The sequence below is a fragment of the Erinaceus europaeus genome, chromosome 2, assembly GCF_950295315.1.
Source record: "Erinaceus europaeus chromosome 2, mEriEur2.1, whole genome shotgun sequence".
In the NCBI taxonomy this organism is placed as follows: domain Eukaryota; kingdom Metazoa; phylum Chordata; class Mammalia; order Eulipotyphla; family Erinaceidae; genus Erinaceus; species Erinaceus europaeus.
The window spans coordinates 111,549,983-111,574,995 of record NC_080163.1 but is presented as its reverse complement, the minus strand read 5'-3'; the positions used below and the strand labels follow the sequence as shown (position 1 = coordinate 111,574,995).

The 25,013-nt window shown below is 43.4% G+C and overlaps 1 protein-coding gene and 2 pseudogenes across 2 annotated transcripts; 2 read left to right on the top strand and 1 right to left on the bottom strand.

Annotated features, from left to right (window-relative positions):
• Positions 1-2,322: 2,322 nt before the first annotated feature.
• Positions 2,323-25,013, bottom strand: LOC103108323 (L-threonine 3-dehydrogenase, mitochondrial-like). 2 transcript variants are annotated; one of them, XM_060184930.1, is made up of 9 exons: positions 24,960-25,013; positions 14,890-15,094; positions 12,918-12,960; positions 11,989-12,059; positions 11,500-11,649; positions 11,235-11,407; positions 8,762-8,852; positions 3,126-3,395; positions 2,323-2,822 (listed from the first exon to the last, which is right to left on the bottom strand). In XM_060184930.1, exons 2-9 carry the CDS (start codon positions 15,071-15,073, stop codon positions 2,683-2,685), a joined length of 1,122 nt encoding a protein of 373 aa, XP_060040913.1. In that variant the 5' UTR covers positions 15,074-15,094; positions 24,960-25,013; the 3' UTR covers positions 2,323-2,682. The 2 variants fall into 2 exon arrangements, with proteins under 2 accessions (XP_060040913.1, XP_060040912.1); XM_060184929.1 differs by lacking the exon at positions 24,960-25,013 and adding an exon at positions 24,670-24,922 and having other exon boundaries at positions 14,890-15,089.
• LOC132536964 (UPF0547 protein C16orf87-like) lies at positions 6,010-6,547 on the top strand (annotated as a pseudogene).
• Positions 17,936-23,760, top strand: LOC103108354 (serine/threonine-protein kinase VRK2-like; annotated as a pseudogene).

The following is a 25,013-nucleotide window of genomic DNA, read 5'->3' as shown; positions in this document are numbered from 1 at the left end:
CTTGAACCTAAACAGTACACATGGCTAAACAGGTGAGCTACCTTGCCAGTCTCTAATTTTTCTTTTTCTTTTTCTTTTTTTTTTGCCTCCAGGGTTACTGCTGAGGCTCAATGCCTACACTCGAATCCACTGCTCCTGGAGGCCATTTTTTCCCTTTTGTTGACCTTGTGGTTTATTATTGTTGTTATTGTTGTCATTGCTGTCGTTGTTGTTGGATAGGACAGAGAGAAATCGAGAGGACAGGAAGACAGAGAAGGGGAAAGACACCTACAGACCTGCTTAGAGCTTGTGAAGCGACTCCCCTGCAGGTGGGAAGCTGGAGGCTCAAACCAGGATCCTTCTACCAGTCCGTGAACTTTGAGAAATGAGCACTTCACCTGTTGCACTACCACCCGACACCCTCTAAATTTTTTATTTTTGCCTCCAGGGTTATCACTGGGGCTTCGTGCCTGCATTATGAATCCATTGCTTCTGGAGGCCATTTCTTCCCATTTTTGTTGCCCTTGTTATTATTGTTATTGCTGTTGTTGGAAAGGACAGAGAGAAACCGAGGGGGGGGGGATAGAGACACCTGCAGACCTGCTTCACCGCTTGTGAAGCGACCAATCTGCAGTTGGGCAGCCGGGGGCTTGAACCGGGATCCTTATGCCAGTCCGTGAACTTTAGACATGTGTGCCTAATTTATGTTTAGCATATATACACCCAGGGCACCACTTGGCTTTGGCATATGGTAGTGCCAGAGATTGAATCTGAAAGTTGTACCAGGAAATGAACAAAGAATCTTGTGCATGTGCAGAGCAGCCTCCATAGCACAATTTTTAAAAAATTCTATATCCTTGAGGGGTAGGGAGAGACAGAAAGTAGAGAGACACCACAGCACTGTTCCATCATCCATGTATGTGGGGATAATTGTGAAAGCATGGCAAGAACATAGGGGAACTCCCACCATAAAGATTGAGGTCTGAAAAGATACTCCACCTGTCAGACTCTCCCTTTCAGGGAACGCATGGAGGGAAAAGCTTTCCTGACTCAGTTTCCCCTTATCAGTAGTCTCCCAAGCATCACAAGAACCTACACCCCCTGACACTTAACTCATCTCCTTGTTATAAACCAAATGGTTTGCCTGCTTAAAGTTCACTATAGTTCACCTACTTTGATCACACATACTCCATATATCAACATTCTGCCTTGATCAAAAGGCTCTTCTATTTCCTTAACCTCCTCCTCCACTTTGATCTAACTCCTCTATCTTATCTCTCCGCCTTCAAGGTTCCTCTCTGTCTGCTTTTCCCTTGCCACTAATCATTCCAGAACTCCCCTCTACCACTATCAATTCTCTTCACTCCTTAGAACCTTCACCATGAGGCTTCTGACCTTCAAAACCCGTCATTATCACCACATGTGAAAAATGTTCTTTGTTCCCTTTTGCTACTTAAACCCTGCCTTCTGTACAATGAACGGATGGTTTGCAACCAAATGGTCTCCTGGTATTTTCCTGTTGTTAGCCACTAGAGTTAACACGAGAGGCCAGTATGGCTTACCTCTGCTGTGAGGCCCCCATGTGAGTACCAGCACATGTACTCATGGGGATCAAATTCAGGAAATTCATACAAGTTAAAGCAAGTGTTCTACCTGCTGAGCTATCACCTGATACCAGTAAAGAATACTTTTTGTGGGAGTCGGGTGGTAGCACAGCGGGTTAAGTGCATGTCGCACCAAGCACAAGGACCAGCATAAGGATCCAGGTTTGAGCCCCAGACTCCCCACCTGCAGGGGAGTCACTTCACAGGTGGTGAAGCAGGTCTGCAGGTATCTATCTTTCTCTCCCCCCGTCTTCCCCTCCTCTCTCCATTTCTCTCTGTCCTATCCAACAACGATGACATCAATAACAACAACAATAACTACAACAATAAAACAACAAAGGCAACAAAAGGGAATGAATAAATAAATAACAATTAAAATAATAATAATAAAAGAGAATACTTTTTGTTTAGTTTTTGCTTGCTTATTTGGGTGGGGGCACAGCTTTGAAGCTTCCATCATTAGTAAGGGCTGGGCTCACACCTAAATTGTGTGCATGGCAAAGCAGGCCACTGTCCATGTGTGCTATTTTGCAGTATAGGATAGTTTGAATTAGAACATCATCTCTAACAATCTATAAAATGTATTCTCTGGTATCTAGTCAAGAAAATAATGGAGTCAGGCAGGGGTAAATACCATAATGGTTATGCAAAGAGATTCTCCAAAGTCCCAGGTTCAATTCCTGCACCACCAGAGCACCAGCTGAGCAGTACTCTAAAGAAAATAATGGAGTCTCAGAAGTGATATTTAAGTTTAATTTGATAAAAATAACAAATACTTTTTTCTTCCCAGAAATATTTGTTTCCTCTTAAGATTATGGAAACTATTAAGGCTGAAGTCTTCATTCTGTGATACGTTTGTGAACAAGTTTTAGGGAAGGAGCAAAAATGCAGAGGTCCTATCACCAGACCTATGGCATTGAAAAATGCAAAAGCCAATTTGATTCCTCATCTGGCCTTGCAACATGAATAGCCAAACTTTAGGCCAGTGAGTCTTTCAATTTCAAATAATCTAGATTCTTTGTGGTCTATCATTCCTGAGGTCATCATGGTTTTCCCTTGGCATCTGTCCAGGGTATAAGAGTTTTTCCATCTGACTCCTTCAGTTGGCTCGGGCAACTCTGGTATGGAAACCAGGAAAGTTCAACATGGTGGTCACCAAGTTAGGAAGGTCAAAATCATGTTTCCATCCCCAGTCCTTCCGGGCATTGCTGTCATCAAAGTTCATTGGCCAACTATCCGCTAAGAAGAGATAGGAAAAAGCAGCTAAAGTTATTCAGGCTTCAGGCATGCAGAAAAGTCTAGAACACTCAAGAGAGGTTTATTGGGCAAAGAAGCAAAAGGAAATGCCCCCTTTAAAGTAGAACATAACACGCAAAGAAGACTGGGTTACATCTCTGCCAGCAATCATGGCACACTGTCATATCCTCTTAAAATTTCATGGAGATTCACTCAGTAAGGTGGGAATCTCAACCTCCATGAGACCCAGGGCTAAAGCCATTGTTTTAAACTTAGTTTGGGGACCGTCTGTAATGATGTACCAACCTATGGCCTGCCGGACAGAATCCACATTGTATGTGATCTGGAACTCAGGTATATGCTTATGGATCTCTTGGGCCAGCTCCTCAGGGGTGAAGCTCATGGCGTTGATGTTATAGGTCCTCATGGAGAGGGACTTGGTTGGGGCCTCCATAACCTCCAGGGTAGCCCTAAGACAGTCCTCGATGTACATCATTGGCAACCTCGTGCTAGGTTTTAGGTTGCACTCGAACCTGCCACTCTTGACAGCGTGGTGGAAAATCTGTACAGCGTAGTCTGAAAGAGAACCATGTGTATGGGTCTTTCTACCCAAGGAGAAACTAGCCAGTGAGTCTCAAACCTCTTTATCCTCTTAAGAACCATGAAGAACAATCCCCCACACAAACCAACCCCACACTTTAAAGGGCCTTACTAATGTGAGTTATATACATTTGTTACTGTATCAGAAATATATAGAATTTTTAAAAATATGACATTTTAAAATAACACTGCCCTGATATCTTATAGAAAAAGGGCTTACTATCCAAGCAAAAGACAATATGGTGAAAATGACCTGCTTTATAATTTGAATCTTTTTTTTTTTTGCCTCCAGGGTTATTGCTGGGGCTCGGTGCCTTCACCACAAATCCACTGCTTCTAGAGGCAATTTTTTCCTTTTTGTTGCCCTGGTTGTTTTATCATTGTTGTAGTTATTACTATTGCTGTTATTGATGTCGTTGTTATTGGATAAGACGGGGAAAAATGGAGAGAGGAGGGGAAGGCAGAGAGGGGGAGAGAAAGATAGACACCTGTAGACCTGTTTCACCACCTGTGAAGCGACTCCCCTGCAGGTGGGGCGCCGGGGGCTCGAAACCGGATCCTTAAGCCGGTCACAGCGCTCTGGCCACATGCGCTCAACCTGCTGCGCTACGGCCCAACCCCCTATAATTTGAATCTTTTTCTTGTCTGAGTCTTCTTAAAAGAAGATTCCAACCACTTCTATAAAAGACAAGAGAGGTAGGGAGTCGTGTGGTAGTGCAGCGGGTTAAGTGCACGTGGCGCAAAGTACAAGGACCAGCATAAGGATACGGGTTCGAGCCCCAGCTCCCCACCTGCAGGAGATGCGCTTCACAGGCGGTAAAGCAGGTCTGCAGGTGTCTATCTTTCTCTCCCCCTCTGTCTTCCCCTCCTCTCTCCATTTCTCTCTGTCCTATCCAACAACGATGACAACAACAACAGCAATAATAACTACAACAACAATAAAAAAAATCTGGGGATCGGGCAATAGTGCAGCGGATGAAGCATGCATGACACGAAGCACAAGGACATAAGGATCACGGTTTGAGCCCCCCCCCCCCGCCCCTCACCTGCAGGGGGTGCTGCTTCACAAACAGTGAAGCAGGTCTTCAGGTGTCTTTCTCTCCCCGTCTCCCCTCCTCTCTCGATTTCTCTCTATCCTATCCAACAAAAACAACATCAACGGCAACAATAATAATAACAACAAGGGCAACAAAAGGGGGAAAATGGCCTCCAAGAGAAGTGGATTCGTAGTCAGCACCGAGCCCCAGCAATAACCCTGGAGGCAAAAATAAATAAATAAATAAATAATCTACCATGTTATCAGAAAAGATGCAGCCTCTGAAAAATGCTATAGATTACTCTATAGTGCAGTAGCAGAGCAGGTAATACCTTCGAGCTAAAAATCAAAATTATTTTCACTTCTTGGGTTACTTGAAAGGGTCTCAAGAATTTCCCAGCCCATACCTGAAGAAATAGTATATACAGCAAAATCTTTTTTCTTTTTTATATATTTATTTATTTATTTTGTTTTGTTACCCTTGTTGTTTTTCATTGTTGTAGTTATTGTTGTCATTGTTGGATAGGACAGAGAGAAATGGAGAGAGGAGGGGAAGACAGAGAGGGGGAGAGAAAGGCATCTGCAGACCTGCTTCACCGCCTGTGAAGCAACTCCCCTGTAGGTGGGGAGCTGGGGGCTTGAACCAGGACCCTTACTCCCGACCTTGCGCTTTGTGCCAAATGTGCTTAGCAAAATCTTTTTATTTTAAAGTAACCAAAACTAGGTCTGGATAATGCCCTATCAGCAGATAGGGTACTCTCTTCGTCGTGCACAGATCCAGGTTGAAGTCCTAGTACTACCCGGGAGGTACTATGGCAATGGAATGGGTGAACTTTGATGCTATAGCATCTCCGCTCTCCCTTTCTTTCTGTCTGAATGAAAAAAAGTGGACCAGAGTGGTGAAAGAATTTGTGTGAGGCTCTGGCTCCATAAAAATAAATAAATGTATGCCACTAAAATAAAAGTCCCTTTGGAATCACTCAATTCTGTCAAATATATTTGATGTTGTACCCAGGTTCCCTTCTGTGGGAAGGGTCCCGGATGTGGGAGTGACTTAATCTAATGAACGCCTATGTTCATAGAAAGAGTAAGAGGGTCTGGGAGATATTTCAGCAGATGACTGAACTTCTTACCATGTGTGAAGTCCTGAATTTGACCCAAGCACCACATGGGAGCACTATGGATAAACAGCAGTAAAGGCAGCTCATAATGGTAGAGCTGTGTCTTGGTCTCTGTCTTCTATCCCCCCTCCAGGAATAGCCCTGCCCCCCCCCCCCAAAATTGATGCAAGAAAACCACTCAGCAGTACCAAGCATGTATAAGACGCTAGGGTTCACTATCTAGCACTGCACACACACACAGAAAAAACTAAGTAAATAAAACCAGTGGGCTCCTGAGCCAGGCGCCGGAGCCCCACCCCGCGCGTGCTGGCTTCTGGCCATCTCGTGCCTGCGCGCACTAATGGAAGCCTGAGTCTGCCAGGCCAGGCCGCTTGCTGCTGCAGCTAAGGTGCAAGGGGAGGAGCTGCCGCCGCCGCTGCCTACAAAGAGGAACATGTCTGCAATTCGGGCCAAGAAAGTGAAGATGGCCACCAAATCCTGCCCCGAGTGTAACCAACAGGTAAGTTCTGTTGCATGTAAATCATGTCCTTGTGGCTGTATATTTATTAGCAGAAAACTACTTAATGCAAATCACCCAGAGAAATCACTGCCTTCTACTGAAAACAAGCATGAGGCCAAGAGGAGGCGAACAGAGAGTTAGGCGAGAGAAGATAAGTTCTACAGTAAATAAGGATTTAGAAAACAGAAAGGTCTCGAAGTAGCAGCCATTCAGATCATATCAGACGAGGAAGAGGAAGACCTAAAAGTGCATCTGCAAAAAAACATGAGGAAGAAAGAGATAAACAGGAAAAGGAAATTTATATCTATGCTAAGCTCTCTGATGAAAAGGCTTTCGTGTTTTCAGTTGCCTTGGCAGAAATAAATAGAAAAATTATCAAAGCCTTATTCTCTGATACTTGTGTTTAAAATATGTTGAAACTTTCTTCAGGATTACATCAGCAAATTCTCAAGCAGTTACAGACTCTGAGGACCATCCTGACTGCATCAATAAGGAACATTGATTTTTTTTTTCTCTTTCCTTTTTTTTATTTAAAAAAAAATTAATATTTATTTTCTCTTGTTGCCCTTGTTGCTTTTTATTGTTGTAGTTATTATTGCTGTTGTTGTTGTCATCGTTGTTGGATAGGACAGAGAGAAATGGAGAGAGGAGGGGAAGACAGAGAGGGGGAGAGAAAGAAAGACACCTGCAGATCTACTTCACTGCTTGTGAATGGACTCCCCTGCAGGTGGGGAGCCAGGGCTCCAACCAGGATCCTTACGCCCCCGGACTCCCTCTTTCTTTCCTTTTTATCACTTAATCTGTGCCACACATTGGCAGCAAAGCTATATATGCTTGAACTATTGTAGAATTCCCTTGTTTACAAGGAGTATTGTCAGTGTTTTATGTTTGGGATATAAATAATTGCATTTACACAAAAGGAAAAAAAGCAACAAACAAACAAAAATAAAACCACAGGCACAGAGTCAGCACAGTGGATAAGCCATGGGACTCTCAAGCATAATGTTTTGACTTCAATCCCCAGTATCACACATACCACCCCATAAATATTTTTAAGAAGAAAAAAACAGAAGGCTGATAAATCAATTATTATACAACTAGTAAAATGCACTGTAGCATAGCCTAAAGTAATCTATTTTTTGCCTCCAGGATTATCGCTGGGGCTCAGTGTCTGCGCTACAAATCCACTGCTCCTGGAGGCCATTTTTCCCATTTTGTTGCCCTCGTTGTTACCGTTATTGTTGCAATTGCTGTTCTTGTTGGATAGGACAGAGACAAATCAAGCAAGAAGGGAAAGACAGAAGGGAAGAGAAAAAGTTGACAAACAAGATCAGAAGAGAAAACACAAGTAGAACCTGAACTGGAGTTGGTGTATTGCACCAAAGTAAAAGTCTCTGGAGTGGGTGGGAGGAGAGTACGGGTCCAAAATGATGACAGAGGACCGAGTGGGGGTTGTATTGTTATGTGGAATGAGAAATGTTATGCATGTACAAACTATTGTATTTACTGTCAACTGTAAAACATTAATCCCCTAATAAAGAAATAAAAAAAGGGGGGAGAGAAAGATAGACCACGTGCACTTAACCCAGTGCACTACCACCTGGCCTCCTTAAAGTAATTTCTTAATTACAATAAAAAAATAAATATTGGGAGTTTGTGGTAGCACAGTGGGTTAAGCGCAGGTGGCGCAAAACACAAGGACTGGCATAAGGATCCTGGTTCGAGCCCCTGGCTCCCCACCTGCAGGGGAGTCGCTTCACAGGCAGTGAAGCAGGTCTGCAGGTGTCAGTCTTTCTCTACCCCTTTCTGTCTTCCCCTCCTCTCTCCATTTCTCTCTGTCCTATCCAACAACAATGACATTAATAATAACTACAACAATAAAACAGGGCAACAAAAGGAAATAAATAATTTTTAAAAATAAATATTTTGTAAAAAGCATAACAGCAGAAGTAGTAGTAATAATAATGCCAATGATCCTTTCAAATATAAAATACAGGAATTCCATGTCAGTAGAATTCCCATACTAAGAAAACAAAGACTGCGTTGTCTTCAAAGAGGTCAAATTTCTCACTGGCATTTTCTTACATTGCAGGTAACAAATTTGCTTTCGTGGGGCCAGGCAGTGGCACACCTGGTTAAGTGCACACACTACCACTACAAATTTGCTTTTGAAACTTGTGTTTGATTTTAAGACTGGAGGTAGTCAAACCCTATGTAGATAATAGCAGCACAATTTACAACAGTCCTGAGCAAGATGAAGTCATCAGAGTTCTACAAACTTCTCAGATGCACCTCCAGAGATGTGAAAGCTCAGGTTGGCTATATAGGTAGTGAACAGCACTATCCATCAGAGAAAACCCTTCCTGGTAACCAGAAAGCCTACCTGAGGACTGAGAGATAGCTCAGTAAATAGAATACCCACCTTATTATGCATGGGTCCCTGGGTTTGAACCCTGGAACCACCTGGGAGCAACATGAAAAGCTCCAAGGGAACCCCATGGATGCTGAAGCAGTGGTTGGTATCTCTCCTCTCTTTTACCTCTAAAAATTACAGTAAAAAATTGGGCTCAATTTTTTGAGGCAGCTTAGTGGTATTATGCATATGTAAGTTTCCCAGATTCATTCTCTGGTGCCACATTAAAAAAAAATTCTTTTACATACAAAATACATCAGAAACAACACTGACCAGTCGTTCCTCCTCCAGGTTGGGAGTCAGCTGAAATGATCCCAGGATATCTCAGACATCTGAAGTCCAACCCATAACGGTGATAATAGTACTATAAGGAGAAAACTCACTTTAGAAGACATCTTTTAAATCAGATAGGGCCATGTAGACAGATAACGATCTTTTTCTGCAATAGTATTACATATAGTTATATGAAGATATTCCTCAAGAAAATGGAGACTCTACAATATTTAAGTTACTCTTTTTTCCTTAGTAAGAACCCCTTTTCAAGTATATATTCTCACTTTTTAAAGATTTATTTACTAACACAAAAGAGAAAGGAGATCATGTGAGAGAGAAAGCAAGAGAGAACCAGATCATCATTCTGGCATATGTGATGCTAGAGGTCAAACTCAAGACTCATGTTCCCAAGACCAGTGCTCTGGCCGTTACACAATCTTCCAGTCTACACATATTTTTTTAACTTTTAAAAAAAAATTTTATGTTTATTTATTCCCTTTTGTTGCCCTTGTTGTTTTATTGTTGTAGTTATTATTGTTCTTATTGATGTCGTTGTTATTGGAAAGGACAGAGAGAAATGGAGGGAGGAGGGTAAGACAGAGAGGGGGAGAGAAATACACCTGCAGACCTGCTTTACCGCTTGTGCAGCGACTCCCCTGCAGGTGGGGAGCTGGGGGCTCTAACCAGGATCCTTATGCTGGTCCTTGCGCTTTGTGCCATGTGCACTTATCAATAAGTCTGCAGTAGGGATTTCCAATTCTTCCTGGATGGGCAATACTCCTCATTGTCCTAAGCAATTCTCCAAGAGCATGTTTCTATTTGTACAGCTTGTAGGACTATGTGAAAGCTTGGTAGAGCTTAGGGAAGCTCCCCCCATCCTCAGATGGAGGTCTGGAAAGACACCCCTCTTGTTAGCCTCTCTCCTTATAGAGATGAGACAAGAGGGAAAACTCTCCCAGACTCTGTTTCCCCTTGTTAGTCTCTCAAGCTCACAGAAAACCTACAGGCCTCTTACACTTAGTTTCTCCCTGCTAGCAGGCCACATGGCTGCCTGCTTTAAGGTTCATTTACTCAAAGTTCACCTCACCTTCTGATCACAAAGGAGAACACACCCTATCACACACTTCTAACAGTGCCCTTTGATGTCCTTAATTTACATCAAGCCTTGTTCTCCCTTATCTATCTCACCTTACTGTTTAACCCCTATTCTTCTCTCAAATGCCCACGGTGGGGAAGCTGACCTTTAAGAAACCTGTAATTTCTGACATATTTGAAGAATGTTCATTTAAATTTCTATATAAACCTAAACCCACCTCCAAATAAATGAGTGTTTGTACCAAGATGCTCCCCGATGCCTCTTTTCTAGATCTTTAAGCCCTTTAGAGCCAAAGAGGGAGGGTCGGTAAAGCTTACCTCCTGGCTGGAGTCACCCCACGTGAGCCCCAGCACAGCTCAGGAGAGAAAATGGGGGTTGGAGGGAAGATCGAGGGAGACTAAAGAACAATGACTAAGATTTATCAGCTAAAGGCCCTAATACCCACTCAAATTTTGCTCTGACATTGTAAAAACAAACTTTAAAAAATAAATTTATCTGGAGTCGGGTGGTAGCACAGTGAATTAAGCACACGTGGCACAAAGCGCAAGGACCAGTTAGGATCCCAGTTCAAGTGCCCGGCTCCCCACCTGCAGGGGAGTCGCTTCACAGGCGGTGAAGCAGGTCTGCAGGTGTCTCTCTCTTCCTCTCTATCTCCCCCTTCTCTCTCAATTTCTCTTTCTATATATCCAATAACAAATAATTAAATAAATAAAATTACAAATAATTAATTAACTAATTAATCCAGTAGGCTTAATTAGTTATCCAGTAGATAGCTCAAGTCTGCTGCTCTACTCACTTTTATCCCCCTGGGTAGCTTTTAATAACTGGAAAATGATTTCATCATAGGTGGAATTTAAGAAACATGGACAGAAAGGGAAAACAAAGTTAAACTTGGAACTTGCTTTGATGTACTGTAACTAGGAGCGGGGGAGGGGGAGAAAAGAGATGGTGGAAAAGGACCTAGATTGGGGATGAGAGTATTTTGCAGACACCTATTGCAGGAAGGTGAATAACTGTACCCATGTATCAATAACAACTTTACTGTAAACCATTAACTCCCCAGTTAAAAAAAAAAAAAAAAAAAAACCTTTGAAAAGACAAGAACCTAAGGAGATGCAATGACTGGAGAAACAACTAAGCTGGTAAAGTGTTGTCAGACTTGCATGTCTGAGGTTCCCAGTTCAATTCCCTGCACTCCATATTCCAGAATAGTATTCTGACTTATCTGTTTCTCTCTGTCTCAGGCAAAACTCACTCTTTTATATGTGTAATAAATAAAATATATCTTGACAAAAGAGAGAAAGAAAGAAAAGGAAGGAAGCAAGGTAAAGAAGGAAGAAAAGGAGGTGCTGAACCATGTTTTCCATCAATGCTTACTTCTCCCATGAGCTCCGCATGGACCTTGGACACCCCATAGATAGTCCTCGGCCTCTGCACACAGAGATCAGGGGCCGGGTTCCGGGGAGACGTAGGGCCAAAGGCGCCAATGGTGCTGGGCACAAACAATCTCAGACCATGCTCAGTTGCCACATCCAGAACATTGTGCAGTCCTGAAACAAGTAGGAATCATGGTCCATCAGCCTTTCTACCAAAGAACTGGGAAAACTGGCTAACAAATGATTGGAGCAGAGATCAGACTCACCAGTGATATTCACAGCTTTTGCCAGGGACACATCGGCTTCCCCGACTGCACTCAGGAGCGCACTGTAGTGAAACAGCCAACTGATGCGGTTGTTGACCACAGTCTCCCTCAGGTTCTTGGAATCCAAAATGTCGGAGTAAATGAATGGGCCTGTGAGGGAGGTCAAGAGAAGAAGCCACAAAAGTGACAGAGATTAAAGAATGGATGTTTTCTAAGGGTGAGGGGTGGCTCTCTATCAATGGAAAAAGCATGTGTATTCTTTATGCATGAAGCTTTAGGTTCAATCTCTGACATCATTAGAGAATACCAGACGGCACCAAGAGACATCCATGGATGCTGGAGCAGTGCTTTAGTGTCTTTCCCTCTCCCCTGTAAAGATATAGAATAAAAATGATTGGGCCAGGGAGGTTGCTCAGCAGAATTTGTGATGTCCTCAGTTCATTCTACATAAAAAAATTAAACAAAAAGCAAGGCATATTGTTCTCTTACCATTATGAAAAATGTGGTCTGGGGGTTTCCTGATGTCGGACAAAATCACGCTGTCCTTCCCAAATCGTTTCCTAAAGGGATGATCAGAACATGAGAGTTGGCCCCTCTGGTCTCTAACTGTTCTTTTATTTATTTATTTATTTATTTATTCCCTTTTGATACCCTTGTTGCATTTATTATTATTGCTATTGATGTTGTTGTTGTTGTTGTTGGATAGGACAGAGAGAAAAGGAGAGTGGAGGGGAAGACAGAGAGGGGGAGAGAAAGATGGACACCTGCAGACCTGCTTCACTGCCTGTGAAGCGACTCCCCTGCAGGTGGGGAGCTGAGGGCTCAAACCTGGATCCTTACATCGTACCTTGCGCTTTGTTCCACATGCGCTTAAGCCACTGCGCTACCGCCCGACTCCCCCTTATAGAATTATCTTATAGACAAAAGTGTCATTTCTTGTTCAGCCTCCAGATCCCACCTTTTCATGCCTTTCTTTACATCTTCTTCCAACACACAGAGGCCCCCTTTCCATTCTGGCCTTACCGATCTGTTTCTACTTCCCAGAACCTCTCTCTCCTCTCATTCTTCTTTGATTCTATCGCACTCTTTCCTGACCCCATGCTGTTTTTTGTCAGTTTCTAGATGTGCTCCCATCTCCACACAAACAGCTATAAAATCAAGTGGCTTGTTGCAGTTCTATGTCTAACTGTGCCTAGTGAGAAAAAAATCATTGTGGAAGATGATGAGACCTACTACTGATCTATGAGAGTAAGAGGCAAAGTGAAATGCACTCCACACAGTCATCTAAACACACTTGATGCCTGAATAATGGTAAGGGGCAAGAGGGGAGAGAAAAGATGAAATGGTTAGATGGTGCCAAAGACAAGTTCACGCAGTTCAGGATGCATACTTTCAAGTCCAAATCTTAGGGCCCTTACCTCAAAAAGTTAGCAAGCCCCACTCCAAGCTGACCAAGACCTCCTAGGTGAAGATGAACAAAGAGACATTTTAGCCCAAATCTAATCAATTCAGTTATTTCCAGTATATCATTATGGAAGAAAACTATTTTCAATCCTTTTCCCCCATGACACTGTGCATAGTCTACCACTCTTGGGCCGATTTCTTTTAATAAAGCTGTACTGCAGGTATCTGTATCACTTCCTCTCTACCTTCCCCTACCTTCTTGATTTCATTCTATCTGTATCCAGTAAGTTTCTCTTGGTGCTGGGGTGCTCCCATATGCTGTCAGCACTTGAACGAGGCAATTTGCATATGGTAAGGTGTGCTCTATGAAGTGAGCTATCTTCCAGTTAATTAGGTAAAGTCCCAAGTTGACTTAATTAGGGCTGAAATTTCTCCTCCAAGTTTGCATGAATACTAGTCAGCTTCTAAGACAAAACTCCGGTAAGCAGTAGCTATGGGGCAGAAATAGAAAATGTCAAGGCAGTCAGGGTTAAGCGCACGTGGCATGAAGCACAAGGATCCATGTAAGGATCCTGGTTCAAGCCCCAGCTCCCCACCTGCAGGGGAGTTGCTTCACAGGCAGTGAAGCAAATCTGCAGGTGTCTACCTTTCTCTCCCCCCATCTTCCCCTCCTCTCTCCATTTCTCTCTGTCCTATCTAACAACCATGACATCAATAACAACAACAGTAATAACTATAACAATAATTAAAAAAACAAGGGCAACAAAAGGGAAAATAAATAAATAAATACAAAAAAATACAAAAAAAGAAAAAAAGAAAATGTCAGAAGAATTTGGACAATCTCCTCAGACTAGAAATTTCCTCCCAGTTTTGTCTTCATTACAGATGGTCTCTGAAGCTTGTCTGCTGCAGTTGCCAAATGCTATCAACTCTGGTAAATTATTCAGAAACCTGTCTTCTTTTATAATCTGATACAGAAGGAGAAAAAAAGGAGGGACAAGAAATTGAATGAACAAAGAGTCACTGGAAAAATTAAAAAGGAATATTTTAGCTTCCAAACATGGAGGTGTTAAGAGATCACTGATAGAAACAGGAGAGGTGCAATTTACATTGGGGATAAGTAACACTGAGTTTAGGGTGCATGCAGGGAGAGATGCAGCTGATTCAAGAATGGATTCAAGAATCCATTCTCTGGTCCCTACACACTCCATGGCCTTCATTCACTTCCAGGCCAATCCTAACACTTCAGGGGACATGAGCTCCACAGCAGCTTGTCATTCACAGGTTCCCAAGCCCTCCCTTCAGATAAAATAAATAAATAGAACACTAAAATATATATATATGTCACAGAAACCAAACTGGCAGATTTTGAACTTCAATGAAAAGGTTAGTTTCTGATAAGTGAAAGTTAGCTGATGACATGTGAGATGTACCCAAAATAGTCAGAGAAACAGCACAGAAAACAAGGACCCACTACATATACACATACATACAAAGACATACACACTCAATGGAGTAGGACTCAGCAACTAAAAAGGATGAAACTGTGCCTTCTGTGACCACACAGGTAGAACCTGAGGGGATGATGTCTAAGTGGAGCAAATCAGGAAGCGGAAAATAAATACTGAATACTTTCACTCAGTCTTGGGATACAAATAATCAAAGCAAATGGACAAATCACAACAAAATCAACTATCTAGACTCTTGGGGGTAGGAGGGGATGACAGTTTAATAGAGAGGAGAATGGGGGTGAAAGGAAAGGGTAGAGGGCCTAGATTGATGATAGGAAGGGCACTAGAACTTTGGTGGTGGATGTGGTGAGGTTTATGCATCAAAGTGTGGAGCTATACTGCCCAAACCTACATAGTATTGTAAACCAATGATACATCAATAATACTTAAGAAAAAAAAAAAATCCAGTCACAAATGCAACAACAACAGATGAAAGGAAGGAAGGAAAGAAGGAAGGAAGGTAAATGAACTTGACCTGTAATTAAGATGCGTGGCTGGTCTGCTTCAGTGAAGGAGGTAGAGTGAAAGGCTGCATCTGCTGGAGTCTGCTGGATGGAGGTGCTCAGAACACGAACGGGCAGGATGGATGTGTGACAGCCACAGGCTGGTCCCCACAGCACTGGGACCACCAAGCGCCCCAGCTTCCTAACCATCAGCATTTTTCTCCAGAAGATGCTGTACTAAAGAAGGGATAGAGCTGATTACCTCAGGTTTTTCCTCCCAGTCCCTGGACACACAGTCTTTAACTGAAATGAACACAGGCTTAAGAACAATTTGAGATACATGAAGGGAACCAAAAGGACAGCTGAGTGCACACACTGGGTGTCAGGCAATGCCTGAATGCCAGGAAGTGCTGACAGGACCAGGCTCTAGGAGAGGGGACAAAACTCTGCAATGTGCAGACAAACAAAGGCCAGCCAGACCACAGAGATTTAGAGCTGGAATGGCAGAATGCTGACTTCAATGGAGATCTGATGTCACAGCAGAGGCCACTGCAGAGAGAGTCACAAACACCAGAGACACCATCACACCAATGGAACCATCATGTCAACAGAGCACTCCATGGGTCTAGGCAACAGCACACCCAGTAGTGCACACATGTAGAGTGCACAAGGACCTGGGTTCAAGGCCACTGGCCCCCACCTGCAGGGAGCAGGATTAATAACTAGTGAAGCAATGCTCTTGCCATTTCTTTCTCCCTCCCTCCCTCCCTCCCCCTTCCCTTTCAATTTCTCTATCTCTATTCAAAATAAATATTAAAAGATAAAGGAGTGGTCCGGGAGGTGGCACAGTGGATAAAGCACTGGATTCTCAACCATGAGGTCCTGAGTTCAATCCCCGGGAGCACATGTACCAGAGTGATGTCTGGTTCTTTCTCTCTCTGCCTATCTTTCTCATAAGTAAATAAGTTTAAGAGAGAGAGAGAAAGAGAGAGAAAAAAAGAAAAGAAGGGAAGAAAGGAAAAAAGAAAAGCATTCCCTCTGCCCATGTCCCATTGGAGAAGCAGACAGGTCTCAGAATAACACTACCCTTGCACTTTGAGATTAACAGTGGTTGAGCACATGTTACTTGTCACCTTGACGTGGTGGTCAAGGCGGTCTGACCACTTCTGGTTGGAAACTAGACATGCACACTGGACTTCTCCTTAGCCATCGGTCCCCAACACCAGGCAAGCTGATCCCAAGTGTACATTGAAGCAGCTGGGGAATAGCTCAACTGGTAGAGCATCAGCACTGCATGCCTGAGGTTCCAGATTCAATCTCCAACACTATATATACCAAGGCAGCACTCTAGCTTGTCTCTCCCCTCTCTTTCTGTCCCATGTGAAATCCTCTCATATGTAAGTAAAACAAATTTTTTAAAAAATGTACACTGGAGCTGCCCAGCTTGCTCTGCTGGTTCTAGCAACAAGCTCCCCACCCTCTGAGATCACAGCACTGGTCCTGTCTCTTTAGGCCATTAAGACTTCTTACTTTCACTGGAATGCCAGGGAGCCTACTCTGGTAATGTCTCCTTACAAAGAAGGAAACATATCACAACCACCTCATACTTTGCATCCTAAAAGGAGACAAGGTAAAGAAACTGCATTTGAAAGACACTTCTGTTTGAAGACCGTTGCATTTTGGATCTGAACTCTGCTGCCATATTTCCCTCAGAGCCTGAGGCCCCTAATATAATCCTGAGGGAGAAAAAAAACAAAGGTAGCAAGAGTTTTCCTGAACTTCCTGGTCATATTTAACCAATGTCTAGGTTACAGAGTACCAAAGAAAGCACAATTTTCTGAAAACATGGGCTTTAACACTCTGTCATTGGGCCATGGTGGTGTTTTCAGGCTACTGAAATCAGGTCTGGAGCCCAGGTTGTTCTGTGGGGGGTAGAAGTTGGGCCCACAGACAGACCTACAAAGTTTTTTTTTTAATTTTTCTATATTTATTTATTCCCTTTTTGTTGTCCTTGTTGTTTTTTATTGTTGTAGTTATTATTGTTGTCATCATTGTTGGATAGGACAGAGAGAGGAGGGGAAGACATAGAGCAGGAGATAAAGATAGACACCTGCAGACCTACTTCACCACTTGTGAAGCAACTCCCCTGCAGGTGGGGAGCTGAGGGCTTGAACCAGGTGATCCTTACGCCAGTCCTTGGGCTTTGCATCACCTGCGCTTAACCTGCTGTGCTACCGCCCAACTCCCTTCCTATAAAGTTCTAAGGTCCCCAACAAAACCAACTTTCCAAAATATCTCTGACTTCATAGCATGGGGCCAAGATTGGCAGTGAGGTACCTGGTTAAATCTGGTGAAAGAAAAGGCCTGAGCATCTCTTTTGGCTCCCTTGGAGACCTGAGAGAAAATCACTCATGTATGTGGAGAGCTCAGACCTGGTAAGAACTTTCTTTAAAAAGGGGGGGGGGGGAGCATGCAGTAGCATAGCGAGTTAAGCGCACATGGCAAGAAGTGGCATAAGGATCCCAGTTTGAGTCCCCGGCTCCCCACCTGCAGAGGGGTCGCTTCACAAGTGGTGAAGCAGGTTTGCAGGTGTCTGTCTTTTTCTACCCCTCTGTCTTTCCTTCCTCTCTCCATTTCTCTCTGTCCTATCCAACAACAGCAGTAGCAGCAATAACAACAAGGGTAACAAAAATGGGAAAAAATGGCCTCCAGGAGTAGTGGATTTGTAGTGCAGGCACCAAGCCCCAGCAATAATCCTAAAGGCAAAACCAAAAACAAACAAATAGTTCATTCATTTACAATTGACTGATGAGAGAGAATCAGAGGATTGCTCCGGCACATGCCATGCTGAGAATAGAACTCAAGACCTCATGCTGGAGAGCCTACTGTGTTATTCACTGTTACATCCTAGGTAATAAAACTTGCTTTTTTTGGGGGGGGGGATAGTGAGGGGTAGGTGCTGGGGCTTGAACAAATGTCTAATGGCTGTGATGCATCTATTTTACCACTTAGCCAAGAACTATCCTTTTAAAATAACTTTTAACATTAAATTTATATATTTAATATGAGAAACAGACAATGGGGTAAATACAGAAAACTTGGCATATGAGGTGCAGGGAGATCTTACATATTCAAATCCTGAGCCATAATGCTGAGCCACCTTCCTGGCCATATGAACTAAGATTATTTTTTTAATATTTATTTATTTTCCCTTTTTGTTGCCCTTGTTGTTTTATTGTTGTAGTTATTATTGTTGATATTGATGTCATTTTAGTTGGATAGGAGAGAGAGAAATGGAGATAGGAGGGGAAGACAGAGGGGGAGAGAAATACCTGCAGACCTGCTTCACCACTTGTGAAGCAACCCCCCTGCAGATGGGAAGCCCGGGGCTCAAACCAGGATCCTTATACTGGTCCTTGTGCTTTACGCCTCGTGCACTTAGCCCGCTGTGCTACTGCCCAACTCCCAAGAACTATTTTTTTTTTAATCTTTTTATTTATTTGATAGAGACAGCCAGAAATTGAGAGGAAGGGAGAGGCAGAGAGTGAAAGAGACAGAGAGACACCTGCAACCTTGCTTCACCACTTGTGAAGCTTTCCTCCTGCAGGTGGGGTCCAAGGGTCTGAACCCGGGTCCTTGCATTTTACAAAATATGTGCTAAACCAAGTGCGCCACCACCTGGACGCTGAAGTATGATTTTTTTTTAAGGAGTCATGACTTTTTTTTTCTTATTATCTTTATTTATTGGATAGAGACAGCCAGAAATTGAGAGGGAAGGGGGAGATAGCGAGGAAAAGAGACAGAAAGACACCTGTAGACCTGCTTCACCATTCGTGAAGCTTTCCCCCTGCAGGTGTGGACCAGGAGCTTGAACCTGGGGCCTAGCACATTGTAACATGTGTGCTCAACCAGGTGCGCTACCACCCAGCCCCTGAAGTATGATTCTTAAAAGTCATTTATTTCATCAAGTTCAAGGGGACTATAAGGAAGCCAAGAGCAGTTAGAGTTACTTGAACAGAGGTGAGTATTAATTTCCAAAAACAAATGATGAAGAGCTATAGCTGAACAATTTCTTTTAAAGGTTGGTGACTAAAGTCAGGGAAGAAGACCTCGGGGATGTGCAATAGCTATAGCTCTAGTCAACGTTTTTTTCCTGGAAGAGGCAAACACAAAGGAACACAAATCTTGTTGTGAATACAAAGCATTGTAGTTCAACAGTGTGTAACTGAGTTTGGTTCTTTCTTTTTTATAAAGATTTATGTTTGTATTAATGTGAAAGAAACAGAATAACTTTGACTGAGATGGTGCTGGGATCAAATTTAGGACCCAAAATGCTCTAACTCCTGGGCCTCCTTATTCTACTACCATTAATAGCTAACAGTATATACTTGCTATATGACACAAGCTTCACTGAACCAACGGAATCTCATATTTAACCACTCAATACCAACCAACCATATCGCAATTATATGATTGCTTTGATGACTAATGTATGGACATTAAAACAAGAACAAAATAAAAAATTAGAAACCTCTAACTAACTACAGAAGAGAGTTTTTCCATATCAAGATGACTATCTTGCTACTACCAAGCTCACTCAATACTCTGAGACGAGCAATTCAGGTTTTCTGGTTTCAGGAACCTTTTATACTCTTAAAACTTGAGGTCTAAAAGAGCTTTTGCTTATGTGTACTGTATAAAGCAATGTTTGCTGTGTTAAAGACCAAAGCTGGGGGGAAGTGGTCATGATTTATTCATTTACCTACAACCAATAAACTTCTATTAGTGGAAATAACTGGTTTTTTTTTTATTTTTCCTTTTGTTGCCCTTGTTGTTTAACATTGTTGTGGTTACTGATGTTGTCGTTGGATAGGACAGAAAGAAATGGAGAGAGGAGGGGAAGACAGAGAGCGGAAGAGAAAGACATACAACTGAAGACCTGCTTCACCACTTGCGAAGAGGCTCCCCTGCAGCTGGGGAGCCAGGGGCTCGAACTGGGATCCTTTCGCCAGTCCTTGTGCTTTGCGCCAAGTGTACTTAACCCGCTGCACCACCACCCGACTCCCTGAAAATAACTGTTATTTTAAACAGAAAAAAAAAGAGTGCCATTGCTGTAAATTTTGTATATTCTTTTATGTATACTGAATAAAGTAGCTGGTCTGTCACATTTGCTTCTACATACAATCTGTTGCTTTTGCCATACACGTGACTCAGGAGCAAATCCCCAGCACATCTCATGGAGTACTACAGTGAAAAGACTTCTGGAGGCATGACTATGGGATAGCAGCAGCTGCATTTTGCTCTCCCCATCAACTGACGAGCACTAGAGTGAAAATGTGCCATGATTTGCCTAACATTGACATTAAATCCATTAACCTTATTTGTGCTAAGAAGGAAAGGTTTACTCACATGCTATACAACATGGAAAAGGAGACCTAATGAGCCTCAAATTATTCCAAGCCCCACTGCCTCCTGGCTGAAGTCTTTTGAGCTGGGAGACAGGGCTTTAGATCAAGTGACTTTTCCAGGTATCTTTCTCACAACCTTCCTCCCACTGGGCTAGGAGGTGGGACTGTGTCTCCATTCTCTAAGAACTACTAAACCTTTCTTGCTCTGCTACAACACTGGGGAAAGCTTTAGTACTGGGGTGTTTCTCTTTTTCTATGTGGAAACTGAGACGGGAGGGAAGAAAAAAGGAGAGAGACACCTGCAGCACTTGATTTACTGCTCATGAAGCTTACCTCCTGCAAGTGAGGAGCTGGGGTTTGAACCCAGGTCCTTGTGCATGGCAACATGTATGCTTAACCAGGTACATGTCTCCCCAAATTATCATCTTAATAGTATTAATTTTTTTCTATTGTTAGTACTTTAACACTGATTTATGAGATTATATAAGATTTCTAGATCACACTTCAAGAACAGCTATTCTCAAGTGACACTTGCTTTTTCATGCTAGTGAATCCATGTCCTTCCCTGAAGATTCTCAGTCCTTCCTTGAGGAGCAGATGGAAGTCCACTGACTTTTTCTCTCCAAGAAACTTGCTTACATTAACAGCTTGGGATGAAAAATAAAAGGCCAACAGACTCTCCTGATGAAAGAAGCACCTCCCCAACCAGTTCTTTCAAGGTGATTACACAACTTTAGTCATCTCCTCCTGCAAGAGCTGCAGAAATGTAAGGGAGCAGAGGCAGCCCAGGGCGGGGGAGGGGGGGGGTAGCTGAGAGATCAAGTTCAACTGGCTTTGGTGATTGAATGGGGAAAGGTTAGTAGGAAATGGAGAAATACTGATATCTTTAATCTGAGTTGCTTCTTTTGGAAGTCCAGTGACTTACTTTGGATACAATGGTTTTAGGTGCCAGTACTATCAAATGCCCCGTGGGATAGGCAGATGATCTGGAAAAACTGAAGAAAAAAAAATAGCTGGAGTTTGCCTACATCATGAAAAACAGAATGCCAAAGCTCAGAAAAAAATTACTGTAGTAATTTTTGGTCTATTGTACCAAAGAGAAGGACAAGAAGAGGGGTGGGAGTGAGGGCTTTCAGGGCCTGGTACATGATGATAGAAAAAGACCTAGGGGTGAGTGAGTTTTGTGGACACCTATCATAGTGAGATGAGAAATTGTACCTATATGCCAACAATTGTACTCTAAACTATCATTAGCCCCCCCACCCCAGAAAATATTCCAATTTCTTAGGAAAAAAAAAAATCAAAATCCAGATATGATTGTTCTAAACAATTCTGCTGCAGTAATATTAAAAGAAACTCCTATTTTAAATATTGAAGACCCACAAAAAAATCTTTTCCTGAAATTGTGTTATCTGTTTCCATTATTGTTCTGGCTGCCTTGTGATTTCCCCAAATCCCTAGCTCTGGTGATTCTCAGAAGTGAAAACAGCGGGTTAAGCGCACGTGGCGCAAAGCGCAAGGACCGGCGAAGGATCCAGGTTCGAGCCCCTGGCTCTCCACCTAAAAGGGAGTCACTTCACAGGCGGTGAAGCAGGTCTGCACTTGATGACACCTATTCCCCAGCTGCCTTTCTCCTTCCAGTCTCAAGATCCAGCATGTTCCCCTATACCCTCACCCTACTATCTCTCAAACAGAGATATGCTCTCTACACAAAATGAAAGAGCTTTCAGTCCCAGGGCCACGGTGCTTTGCTCTAGCTCTGGCTCCTCCCATCGCCCGGGCAGCGGGGGTGGGGAAGCTAACCTTGGGATTCAAACATTGGGGTCTTCAGGATGCGCTCACCACCCGGCCTAGATGGGGTCCCTGCTTCCCCAAAGTGATACCACCAAAAAGAAAGAAAAGAAAAGAAAAGAAAAGAAAAGAAAAGAAAAGAAAAGAAAAGAAAAGAAAAGAAAAGGAAAGGAAAGAAAAGAAAAGAAAAGGAAAGAAAGAAAGAAAGAAAGAAAGAAAGAAAGAAAGAAAGAAAGAGGGAGGAAGGGAGGAAGGAAGGAAGGAAGGAAGGAAGACCAACTTCCTGTTGCATTTCCTGAAATCAAGATATCAAGATTCTGGAATAATATGGAAGGAAAACAGTGAGTGCTGGGCAAGACGGGCTCTAGAGGATTTGGATTGGTGTATTTAGCTTTCCCTGCAGATAAACTTGATAAAGATGCAAGACATGCAATAATAGTGGAATATCAAGAAAATGGCCTGTTATTTTCAGAACTTAAATTTTATGAAAGAACTGCAAAAAGACTATCAAAAGATAGTCAACTCAAAAAACTTGATCTAGGAGTTCCTCTATTTTACGGATCTGGTCTTGGAAAATCCTTTAAAACGCCACAATAGGGAGGGGGGGTAGCACAGCGGGTTAAGTGCAGGTGGCACATAGCACAAGGACCTGCATAAGGATCCTGGTTCAAGCCCCCGGCTCCCCCCATCTGCAGGGGGGTCGCTTGGCAAGTGGTGAAGCAGGTCTGCAGTGTCTATCTTTCTCTCCTCTTCTCTGTCTTTCCCTCCTCTCTCCATTTCTGTCCTATCCAACAACGACGGCATCAATAACAATAAAAACAACAAGGGCAACAAAAAGGAATAAATTTTAAAAAGCCACAATAGAACTAAAGAGTTTACCAGCTAGGATGCCCACAAGGGAGTTACCCTGTCCAGATGATGTGACCTTGAAATCCTTGGCTACTACCTGCTGTGATGGTTGTGTGGGAAACTGCCATGGGAATAGAACCTAAAGGATCTTGTTGCTGTCCAGACTGCCAAAACAAATTTGTTGGATGAGCTCCTTGACAAGTCATTGTTCAAATGGACACCTTCTGGAAGCAGTTGCTGTGAAATAGCCCAATATTTGGCATGTGCTCATCTGGCATATAATGAAAAGCCAAACTATCAGCTGCTCAAGAAAATTCTGAAGCCATATGGAATATATTTAGGCCCATTGGGATTTTCTACTAAAGGAGCAAGTATAAATGTACGTACTTCAGTCAAAAAGTTGACTTATAAAAGGTTGCAACAAAACAAGCTGATGTTAATCAGATGCAAAACAGGTTAACAGGAAAAAAAAATCCACAATGAGAGAAAGGCTGAGACCTGTGCAACATTGAGAAAAGTACAAAATGAGAAGCTGATCAATGAAACTGATCAGGAAAGCATGAAGATCAGACAAAATACTGTCAGCCATAAGAATTTGCAAATGAAATAAAGATTTCCACAAAAAACCAGCTGTATACAATTCCCCAATTCACTTTATGAACATCAAGATTTAACAGTCCTTATTACAGATTCAACAAGTCAAAATCTCCATCTTGGAACACATACTCTTCCAGACCTATTATGGAGGCCACAGATGTGCTAAGGTCTACAGGATTTTGGTTTACCATTTCCCAGTTTATCCTGAGTGAAGAGGCAAAGGCAGATGTGTATTATGGCCTTATTGTTGTCTTTTGACGTTAGTATATCTTAATTTATATTTTCACTGGAGACCAAATTAAAAAAAAAAATAAGGAATTTCACAGAAGTAGGCTGCCCCTACTGCCACCCTCAACTCATTCTGCAGTAAGGACCAACTGTTAAAATGAACAATAATAACAATAATAATGTCTGCTTGTTAGCAATACACTAAAGAAAAACCATGCAGCTCCTAAATGCTGAGTGTAAGAAAGCAATTCCATTTAGCCCTAGTTGAACTGATGTCTGGCAGAACTAATACCAAGGCCGGGGGAGGGAACCAGATCTACTGGATGACCCCCTCTTCCATCTTATCTCTTTTCTGGTGTTCCCATTTCTTGGGGGCAGACAGGAGGCCCCTCCCCACCATACCCCTTGAATGGTGAAGGCGCAAGTCCTTTGCCCTCTCCCCACCATCTCCCCAGAAGAGCTCTGCCAGGCTGGGGGGGGGGGGAGTCTAAAGTCTGACACCTCCCTACCTTCTTTGTCAGTAGAGAGAAAAAGAGGGAATTGGGTAGCACATAATCTATGGCTTAAAGGATGTAGTTGAGCAACCCTGAAAAGCTCTGTGATACAAAGATTTGTTTGGTACCGGAAGGATAAGGAATGGAGGGGGGATATGAGCTTTCAAGCTACAGAGGGTGTCAGAGGGGACCTGGCTCTGCTGACGGGGTCCCCTTCCCAGTGTACTTGGGGTTGGGTTTTCCAGTGGAAGGGAAGAGGGGTCCGCCCTCCGGAGGCTGCAGGAAATGCTGGATGAACTGGTTGTAGATCAGCCATGCGCTCCAGTTCCCCGTCGAGGGGGTGCCCACCCCCAACAACCAGCAGCGGCCTTGCAGTCTCCTCCCAGGCTGGGGGGGAGGGGGTGTGTAGAGGGGAAGTATGAGGACTCAGCCCAGCAGTACTTGCCTCGACGCCTGGAACAGCCCAACAACACTGACGTCCCACTCCAGCCCTGGAGCTGACCTTAGGCCAAAGTAGCAGAGACTGCCCCCCAGAACTTAGCACCGGCCCCGCCTTCCCCTCTTGAGGGTGCTGCCCACCCAGCAGCCCCGCTGCCCTCCGCTGCCCTCCCCTGGCCCCACACTCTCTTGCTGGAGAGAGGCGCCCATACCAGCAAGCTCCCGGCCCCGCGGGGCTCGACCACAAGGCGCAAAGTGCAGGTGGCCGAGCCGGGGCGCGAGGCCCTCCGCACTCACTTTGCCCACAGCCCGGGATGCAGCACCGAACACACGTGCGAGCCGAGAGGCTCC

Excerpts from the sequence above, each read along its gene's own strand:
- LOC103108323 (XM_060184930.1), bottom strand. The coding sequence starts at position 15,073 with ATGCTGATGGTTAGGAAGCTGGGGCGCTTGGTGGTCCCAGTGCTGTGG. Across the intron at positions 12,060-12,917 it reads GGGCTTGCTAACTTTTTGAG|GAAACGATTTGGGAAGGACA; the intron begins GTAAGGGCCCTA and ends TCATCCCTTTAG. Across the intron at positions 2,823-3,125 it reads TTCTGTCCGGCAGGCCATAG|CGGATAGTTGGCCAATGAAC; the intron begins GTTGGTACATCA and ends ATCTCTTCTTAG.